At 36.1% G+C, this 10,930-nt stretch overlaps 1 protein-coding gene across 1 annotated transcript in view; it reads left to right on the top strand.

Moving 5' to 3' along the window:
* The first annotated feature begins 10,114 nt into the window (after window positions 1-10,114).
* Window positions 10,115-10,930, top strand: part of LOC106637958 (sensory neuron membrane protein 2) — an 81,178-nt gene continuing 80,362 nt past the window's right edge. Inside the window, exon 1 of the mRNA XM_089590951.1 lies at window positions 10,115-10,177. Coding sequence (XP_089447077.1) covers window positions 10,163-10,177 — 15 coding nt within the window. The 5' untranslated portion in view covers window positions 10,115-10,162. The remainder of the gene's footprint in view (window positions 10,178-10,930) is intronic.

The following is a 10,930-nucleotide window of genomic DNA, read 5'->3' as shown; positions in this document are numbered from 1 at the left end:
CCAGCCCATGCATACTCAACTCTAAACAGTCGATGTGCAATTTGATAGACGAAATAAGCATGTTATAGGCATCGTTCTTTTTGTCAGCAAGTTTCGTCGAGGCCTTTTGTATGCGATACCTGAAAAAAAATTGTTTTGTTTTTTCGTGAGTTAAGAGCTGTTACAAATCTAACTATTCACTTAATGCCAAAATTCACTGATGCCTTACTTTATAATGTTAAATACTCCAATAATTTGATAAACAAAAGTTAATAAAGAAACAACAATGGTTACTATCGTATAATCAGCTACAGTCATGAGTGTCAAGCATGCAAAATAATGCACGAAATAATTCTTGTTTGGATCGATGATATAATTAACTTTTATGATGGTAATTTTTGCCCGTGGCTTATTTAACGGTATAAGTTGGTCTAAGAATCCTGGAATTAACGATGTCAGACCAGCCATTACTATACCTGTAGCAACTAGACCTGTACAATCATTTGAAGTATAGGTATATTACGTATAATTTTGTATTAGTTTATAATAGCTTCACTTCAGATATTTACCTAACATAAGTTTTGTCAAATATAGTGCAAAATCTGAATACTTTTTCATAATAGCTTTTTCGTCTTCATCATCAATTGTTATCCAGAAAAGTATTATTTTTTCATAAAATCTGCCAAACTTTTAGTAAAGAAGATTAATAGCTTTTAAAAACAACTTATATTATTTGATTTTAAAAACAATTTATTAAGTACAATATAGCTACAGCAATATAAATAATACTTAAATTTAATAACATTGTTAAGAATAATTCATATTTAATTTCATAATTTTGTAACTTTCATTACGACAAAACACTAAAATGAAAAGTTCATATTCAATTTATCTCATTTTGGAAGATTTTTACAGATTCTTAAACATTAGTTCATGAAGCTGAATAAGTAATATATAAAGATACAATTTAAACAAAAATATTGAAATTCAGATAATTTTTTTTTTTGACATTCATACAATTTTTATTTATTCTAAATAAATTCTTATGGGTTTCAGTACCTTAATGTAATAAATTTTTTAGTTGCTTAACAGAAGAAATATCTTAATTTTTATAACAATAATTAACAAACATTATTTCAAAAAATAATAATACAGTTATTAACAAAAATTAGGTTATAACCTTTGAAAAGTTATGTGAAAAAACAACTAATGTAAAATTCATAAATTATAAGCTTATATTCTAATAGAGGATAACCAATTGGAAAGTTGTATTTAAGATATGAAATTTTATTTACTTAACTTAAACTGTTGTAAAATGAAATTTATTATTTACATAAACATTTTTTTGCACTTTAAAAATCTCAAGCATACAAATTTGAAGGTCTTTTTAAAAAAAATGTTTAACCTATATATTTATTCAAACGTACAGTTTTGTAAATGATAATATAAAAATATTTTATAGGATAATAGCCCAACTGAAAAAATACTTATAATACTGTCAAAAAAATATTAATTTTTTTTAGCATCGTACTCCTGAGTTTAGGATAAGTTTAATAAATTAGTAACTTAAAAAATAATAAGGCACAAAAAAATAAATACATTGTTACAGAAAAATTAATTCAACTTTATAAAAATATATAAATTTTGACAGACGTGTACATTGATTTTTTTTACAACCTTCTATTAATGATAATTTTTTAAATACATAATTGTAAAAACTATTATCAACACTCCTTAATTCGTATGAATATTAAACCTTCACATTTCAATACTGTTATTAACTTAAAAAGTAATTGAACTATTTTCAAATACAGTACAACAAACGTTTTTTATCACTAGTCATCAAGTTTTAATAAGTATATTTATCCACATACTTTTAATTAAAAAAAAAACTTTTGTATCATCTTTTGTACACATGACAGTTTTTTTTTACGTATCGATGTTTAAATAATGAATACACTGGCTCATCAATTTTATTTACATACTTCTTGAAACAGTACTATTTCGGAAATGTGAGACTCACAAAAATTTTTTTAATTTGGAATTTTTAAAATTAAAGTTTGACAAATTTTTTTAATTCACTGCGACAACACGCGTGTGTCAATCACCTAACCTCTCGCATGTATTGGCCAGGTGCAAGTGATGGGAGGGGATAGATGAGTCGACGCCAGTGTGCGTAGTGGCTAAAACAGGAAACCTGGGGTACCAAATTACTGTCATTTTTGCTTAATTAAGGAAAGAATAACAGTATTTCGTCAAATTTACAGATGTTATCATCACATATGCATAAATAGTATCAATATTATGAAATTGCCGTTACACAAATGTAAAAAAATAAACTATGTGGTGCCAAGAACGGTTGTAAAATGTTTGAATGTAACAACATACTTATTAATAAAGCCTCGTTAGTTTTCGATCCAGAGCACACTCTCAGAAGCAGACGGCAAAAAGAAAGATAAATACGCGAAATAAGACATGATCATTGTGATTTCTATTATTTAAACGTTTATGAAATGTGGGTGTAAGAAAGTGCTGTGTTGTTCAGTGTAACAGTAGCGCAAAGACAAATGGAGTAAAATCACATAAATTTCAATGATTATCTAACTGTAAATAATAGTACATTACGCCACTAGAGCGCAAAGTGTCACTTTGCGCCTGCGGGCGAACTTTGCGCCCGCCGACTACTTTGGGCCCGTGGGCAGAAAAGTACTTTGCGCCCTAGGGCCCAAAGTAGTCGAAGGGCGCAAAGTTCGCCCCAGGGTGCAAAGGCTTGCGCTCGAGTAGCGTATATTATTTTTCTCCTTAAGGGTGCAAAGTGAGGTTATTAACTCTACACGTATGATAAAAAAAATTAATTAAAGTTTATAAACCTCAAATTAGTATGCAAGCATTGCCATATATATGCTAACTCCAGTAGATATATGTTGTAAGGCTGCGTACAGACGCAACGCCAATACTTTTACAATCCATTTGAATGCGCGAGTGCGAGAGAGAGAGAGGGCGAAGAGATGACGGATCGTTCGCCCTCTCTCTCACACCCGTGCATTCAAATAGATTGCGTGCAGATTGATATTGCCGTTGTGTCTGAACGCAGCCTAGGCCCTAGGCTGCCAATATTGCTACTTTGCGTTATGTCCATTGCCAAAAACCATGCTTTTTTTAGAGTCTACTTATAGTATAACATTTACGATCTGCCTGCCAATGTAGCGGCATGTATGTGTAGACTCGCACTAGTAGTATTAAATGGTCTTCAGTCTCGACGGTAACAGAGTTACTATAATATTCGATATTGAGTTGATATATGGGCATACATTTTTTTTTCAAATATAAGTTTGCTGACTTCAAAAATGGTAGCATTAAATTGCTTTTAACTAAGGGAAATAAAGGTATGTTTCGTGAGACAGGTTGTGCGGGGTCCAGGGGCGGCAGCCCCTGGTAGTGGTCCAGGGGGCGAAGCCCCTGGTTGGGGGGGGGGGGTACGGGGGGGGGGGCGAAGCCCCTCCGACTACAAAACATAAATTGTTCGTTCTTAAAAAAAAAAAAAAAATCCATTTTCACTCTTCAAAAATTTTATATAAATATGATTTCATCCAAATTTTACAATTTAATGTCGAAAACTTATAGAATTTTGCCCCACGACAACACAACATAAATTGTTCGTTCTAAAAAAAAAAAAATCCATTTTTATTCTTCAAAAATTGTATATAAATATGATTTCATCCAAATTTTACAATTTAATGTCGAAAACTTATAGAATTTCGCCCCGCGACTACAAAACATAAATTGTTCGTTCTAAAAAAAAAAAAATCCATTTTTATTCTTCAAAAATTGTATATAAATATGATTTTATCCAAATTTTACAATTTAATGTCGAAAACTTATAGAATTTCGCCCCGCGACTACAAAACATAAACTGTTCATTCTTAAAAAAATAAATCCATTTTTAATCGTCAAAAATTGTATATAAATATGATTTCATTTAAATTTGATAATTTTATTTTAAAAACTCATTATAGAATTAAAATAATTTAAAATTATACTATTTCACATTATTATATAACTTTGAAAAACTGATACTTATATGTTTTGCACACTATTTTCATGTACAGTGTGGAAAATTTGATTTTTGGCACTTCAAATAATGTGAAAAAAGCCCATTTTATGCACACTAGTACATAAAAAGTATGAATTATGGTGTACAAAGAATTGTGATTACTTTGCGCCCGGCGGGCAGAAAAGTACTTTGCGCCCTAGGGCAGAAAAGTTCCACTTTGGGCCCATGACGCATGCACGAAAAGTACTTTGGGCCCTCACTTTGCGCCCGATAGGGAGAAAAAGTAATTTTCATGTGCATTGCAACTTAGACAATTTTCAAAATAATCTACATAAAACGTACATGCAGGTTAACTTTGTAGGGAGCTGAAGTTACCGATCGAGGTTTGCCTTATTACGACGGCACTTGTCAAATTGCTAACTTCATCACTATGAAATTCTGTAACATCGCACACATGACTACTTTTAACCAACTGTTTACCTTTTTTTAAGGCTTCAGAGTTAAAACAAATCGAGTGTGTGATATTCCCAAAGCCTGTTTTTATGATAGCATCTATTATCAGATAAATAAATACACTAGTTATTTGCTAGTTAATTAATTATTACTAAAAGTGTGCATCGGTGTATGCTGTTGACGTGTAATATGGGTACCCGCAGTTGCATGATTTTGACACTAAGGGTGGCGCTGCATGACATGCACCTGATGGCTAATACAACTTTTCGACACATCGTGCGCGGGAAACGAGATTATGAGCCATCTAATGTGGCTCTAAAAATCTCGACGTTTAGGTACACGCACTCGCACGACTGCGCAGCACGAGTTGTGAGTCGCGTGTGTAAATCGAGGTCCTTAGAGAAACAACAGATGGCTTATAATCTTGTTCCCTGCGCACGGCGTGTCGAAAAAGTTATCTTAAAGATAGGAAATTTAAAGTAACCATGAACGATGAGTCATCTAGCAAAAGAGACATAGTGGCAGGTGTACCACAAGGCTCCATACTGGGCCTAGTACTGTTTTTGTACTATATTAATGACCTACCAATACACATAAACGCAGAAAGAGCACTGTTTGTAGATGACTCAGCGTTTATCTCCAACTCATGGAGTAAGCAAGTAACACTATATCTACATAGGTACATAGAGGTGTTGCTCATATATAATAAAAAATGGAAAATAAAAATCAGCCCTGGCAAAACTGCATTTAATATATTCTCAAAAAGAACCAGAAAAGAAAAAACTAATCAACATGAATAGAGTCCTAATACATCCTCTAGACTGCTTTAAGTACTTGGGGGTTAATTTATACTCAAAATTAACTTTTACTGAACATATTAAAAAAATACTTAAAAAAGGCCAAGCAGCCAAAGTACTACTGTATAATCTCTTGAATAGAAAAAGCCAATTGTCAACTCATAACAAATTATTATTGTATAAAATGATAATAAGACCTATGATATTATCTGCGGCTTTAGTATGGAGCAAAACAAGAAAAACAAGTGTCAAATCAATTGAGGTGATACAAAACAAAATATTAAGAATGATAACCAACGCGAAACCAAGAACAAGACACTCACAAATTAGACAAGTACGTAAAATTGATACATTTGTAACATCGGTGTATCCACATTAATTTTTTTCCCCTTTCTTCAAAAATTTCCGTGCCGATTTTAGAACACAAAAAGCAGAAGCCAATGTGCATCTGAAAAGAAGTAAATCACCTATAAGATTGCTCGTAGCTAAGGTACTACGCCCATGCATGACTCACATACATGCACGCTGGCCCATGCTGACCGGAAAAGAAATCAAATGAAATACTTTTCAAAGTGTAAAATAATAAAATAACTTTAAATAACTAACAGATGCAAAAGGCTATCTAGAAACAGTTGTGGCAGTAGATAAGAACTTAGACAAGTTGACTAAGATAGAGTTAATGTGTAGTTGACAAGCAACCACAATATAAATAATAATGTTAACTAATGTAAACCTAATAAAGCGACATGATTAGTTTTCGCTCGTTTTTGATACATGAGTTGCCAAGCCACCCTCTTGCACTATAGAATTTTTATACCATTCGCAAAAACCTAATTTTTGTAATCCGGACAAATGTTGCTACTTTTCAATATGTAAAGGAAAGCGGGAAAATTGAGCCTATAGTCAACAATAGCTCTTTCCCCTTTTCCTGACTCAGATATGTCGAGAAAGAGTTTGTACGACCGAGCCAATGTAAGTAACGGAATTTTCAAATCCTCAGGGCACCACGTGCCAACATCCTCTCCAAAGAGTAAGCAAAAGGGAAAATGAGAATTGATCCCACTACTAACATTTCAAAATATATTCGTAGCTAACAATAAATTAAAATGACCGACAAGCTTAGTTAAGTTAACAAACAATGGGTCACGACGAACACCTGATTTGTATTTGGACCACAACTACAGCTACTTCAGAGATAAGTGGTTGAACCGCTGTTAACAATTACTCTTTCCGACTATCAACTTGTTCGATTAATGTATCTGGCAACTCAAGCAACTATTATAGTTAATAATGTGTACAAATTATTATTACTAACCCTATGATTAATATGGCAATGCAGTGAACGATTATTCAGTCAACACCTACATGAAATATTGGGCGATTTTCACCACTCTTTTTGCAATAAATTTGATTGAATAAACGAACAATGCCTAGTCTAAGTAAATTCTAGCAATATGTTATCCTAAGGTTAATATTAAATAACACGGAAAGTCTGTAAAATCTTGATGTAAAAGAGAAAGGAAGGGTGCAAGTGAGTGAATTACCTTCCCCTCTCTTGACGCATGTAGGAAAGCTAGCCAGAGGTAGAAAGTGCTAATTTTGAGTGGCTAAACTAGAGCAACTCCAGCCAATTAGATCTTCGGCTATTGTTTTTTCCCCCAAAATTTTCGGCGGCAAGCTTTCCTGCGTCGTTTTACAGTCAGCGCATGGTCGAGGTCTGCTACTCCTTATAAAAAGGCCCAGAGGCCCCGAGAAAAGCACTCGACTAGACTTGGCTCGACGATAGCCCTTCAAAGTAGACTGAGTAGTATAAGTCCGCCTCTGCTACAACCCAGTCTACTGCGAAGCGAGGTACAGTTACAGTTTAATTTCACTCTCGAACGGTTAACTAGGTAGCTAGAGTCCGCCTCTGCTGTCTCACGGTCCTCCACGAGTGCGGTTTTCAATCTTTGATCTCGGACACCTCACGCTGGTTCACTCCACTGTATATTTTAAATAAAAGTAAGTCAAATTGTAATACTAAAGTGAAAGTCTTTTTCCGTTTTTTCTCTCGGTTTCAACGCAGACGTGTTTTGTTATAGTTCGACATTCGGTATCGATAAAATACCATGCTACGAGGTTAAATAAAAAGAATTATTCCTCACGTAAAGTCTAGGGCAATCACATTTACTCCAGATGGTACTGGTGGATCCTAGACCGGTCGCGAACTTAAACCATTTTACCCCCTTGTGTAACCTCTAGAGTGTAACTACCTTTGCTCGTTACGGTACTGGTAACCTCTAGATCGCGAACGGGATACTATCCAACACATTGCACCAGGTATTCTCAATAAACCCGAGGCGCGCCGCGAACGAGTGCACCAGCATTATTGCTCGACAATCGCGTCGATTTAATCAAAATGGTCGTCCTCATCCCCTTTCAAATACTCAGACAAGAAAAATAACTACCCTTTAGCTCCGCGTCCCACCTACGCGTCCAGTGCGAGTCCCGAGTTATTAAGCGAAAGCTTAGACTAAATAATACGTTGCGCTGACGTAACACATTATCAAAATGCGTTTTCATTTTTAAATTAACTGAAAACTTTTTTTGAAAATCAGACAAATACGATAGAAATACTAAAAAAACATAGGAACTTATGATAAAACGAATGCTTTATTTAAAATGAAGCACAAACTCCCCCACCATTTACTCATATAGCGAGTATGCTCATGGGATGGCAGCAGTGCCAAATAACGTAATCGTTGTAAATAGTTGAGTACATAAGTGGCTAGTAATATAGATTAAGGTCCAAATAAAGATTTTATATGGTTTTTTACTATTATTTCTCCATGATAAAGCTGAACAACAAGCTGATTCATTTCACGAAGAAACAAAAATCCGATAACCTGTATTTAAACAAATAAACTTGACATGACTTAGAGGTATACATATGCGTCTAAAATGTAAGAAACATATATTACATTAGAGTAAATTAGGTGATATGTAAATACACTCTGTAAAACATAATTGACATAATAAGGAGTATTTTTAAAATAAATTAAAAAAAATTCAAATTCCAAATACACAATTATTCACCGACAGTGCATGAAGCCTGAAGCTGGAAGTCGTGCAGTTGGGTAACCCGGCTACCGACGACACTGTTCTCTAGTGGACTTACGTCGAACTTCATCCTAAACCATAGTGATTGACGAGTAGCCACCAATACTAAGATGTTATGAACGCTAACATCTCTGGCGAAATACCAGGAGACGTCTAGCTATAGTATAATGATAAAGAATAGTTGGAAGTTTCACCGCTGGCCCTTTTCAGGGCCACTTTAAGTATTAACGTTCCCTACTTAACCATCAATCTCATCGGTTCTTTTAAGAGCCATCTAAGTTTTAACTACCTTGCCAACAAATATATTTCAACTACCATTTCCGGAAACGATTCGTCGACTAAAAGACTATGTAAAGCCAGCTCCTATTAAACCAAGTCCGTCATTTACTAGCAGACGTCACGAGCGGAGTTGCTCATCGCAAGGCTGGAAACCCCAGCGACCGATAACCCTACATTACATAACTCTCTTAACTCTATAATCATTCAACCAGGAATCACCGATGCTCTTCGAGGTCTGTGCTGGGCGAACCTAACAGCTATGAATGAAAAGTAAACTTTAGCAAACAGGACAATCTCCAACGGGCAAGCATCACGAATCAACCTCCTCACCTTAGATCACCAAAACGACTGAGCTCTGCAAAAGAAGAAAGAGCTTTAGACACCAACGTCTTCGGCGTAATACCAGGAGACGTTTAAAGTTTTTGGCGTCGAGAAACTGACGCTGAAGATTCATTGAGACTGAAACAGCAGTGTCAAATTCGATAAATAAGGAATTCATTACGTGAGGAATCAGATTTCCATTATAACCCTGACAGTAATGATTTAAATCTTTCAGATTTTCAAATAGGTAGAATAATGAGTATTTGTATTCATTGTGGCAATAAAAATGGAGGGATTAAGCTCCAGGACTTTATTGCTCTGGTAAAAAGATTGTAAGACTAGAAAAAACAATTTTTCAACAATACATTTTTTGTTAGATTTACATGTTTATAGTCTTAACAAATAGCCCCTTTCATTTATTATAACGTGAAAAAAATCAAATCAACGGCCCTGTTTTTATGACATAAGGAACGCACGGTACTTCTCAACATAATTGTATGACGGAGTCATTTTTCTCTGACCCTGTAGCATTAAGCGCCGAAACGCGTCATCAAGGTGGAATCTATTTTTATTTACAAGAAGCTAATAAAGGTCCGGGTCTGTATGTTTCATGTTCTACGTGAGAGTAATCGGATACAAGGAGTAGCGCCAAGGAGAGAAGAGAAGACATAGCACCGAAGAAAAGCCCAAGAATGTATAGTTCTAGTATGTAAGGGTCTACCTGTGTGATTGCGTATTATGAAATATTTGTAATTACCGCGCCATTGTGCTAATCCAGTGTTGCTTCATCGACGAAGAGTGTATGTATACCTATGTATCTGTATTAAGCGTATGTACTATAAATTGCGTCGCGCTCAAGTGTGTGTGAATGATATCCTGGCGGTAAGATTCAGAAGTATGTATGTAGATATAGTGCGGTAATGTGCGAGGCTGCACTAATTGGTGGGCCTAACGCAACACTCTTGCAGTAGCCTTCGAGCGAACCAGAGCTTTTCGAGTTTTCGTGTTTTCGGTAGGAATAAAGAGAGAATCGAGAGAGAATCAAGAAAGAGACAGAGAGCCAGCGACCACGAGCAGCCACCTTACGCCGACGACCCAGAAACGATCACCCCCCCCCCCCCCGTCATCCGTGCCAGCGAAGTCAAGGTTACCAGCCGAGTAGCCGCGGAAGAAGAGTGCGATGGTGAACCCCGAGGTAAAGTAGCGTAGTGCCGTTGCGAAAAGTAGTGCGTGAAATCGAGTGTGTGTGTGCGTGTATCAGCCGCGTGTAGCCAGGGCGAGCCGCGAGAGCCGGCCCCTGGGACAGGGATCGTCGAGCAGCGTGGGTGAGAGAGAGCGTGATTGCGTAATTCGTGCCGCGACATAGCGACTGATCTCGACGAGATTTTCTAGGCCTAGACGCCTGCGTCAGTGTGAATAACAAAATAAAGTGAAGTAGATAACTCGAGAAAACCGCATTTCGTGTCTTTATTTTGTAAGCCAGTGCTGGAAAGCGTTTTCTTTTAGGGCATGGGGCTCGCTTCTCCCTAGGAGAGTAGCTCGCTTTCCGACGGGCTACCCCCGGCGGGACTTCCTCTAGGTGAGAGTCTCCGGAAGCCGAGCTGAGGTGGCCGAGCCGCGAGCGTCGTAGAGCGGCAGTATTTTCGCGTTTCAGATGCCGTGCCAGTTGCGTAAGTTCAAGTGCTGAATCGGGGATAAATTTTCGTGTCTTTGGACGTTGTTCGGGACCGCCCTGGCCGGGACGCTTTACTTGTCATAGGGTGAGAAATACAACGTCACAATTGTATTTTATTCACTTCTTACATACTGCGTACATCACTTATAAACTGCATGAATTCCGAATAAGTATGACTTTAATAAGAAGATTTTTGTTTTGAGAAATTTCAGGAATAGATGTAAAATTTTTATTAACTGAAAACGTTTTACATTACGTGTCAACACATTTCGG

Source organism: Copidosoma floridanum, unplaced genomic scaffold (genome assembly GCF_036245765.1).
Source record: "Copidosoma floridanum isolate Cflo_tuat_1 unplaced genomic scaffold, Cflo_Japanese_pri ptg000013l, whole genome shotgun sequence".
NCBI classification, from domain to species: Eukaryota; Metazoa; Arthropoda; class Insecta; order Hymenoptera; family Encyrtidae; genus Copidosoma; species Copidosoma floridanum.
This window is presented reverse-complemented; position numbering and strand designations above follow the sequence as displayed.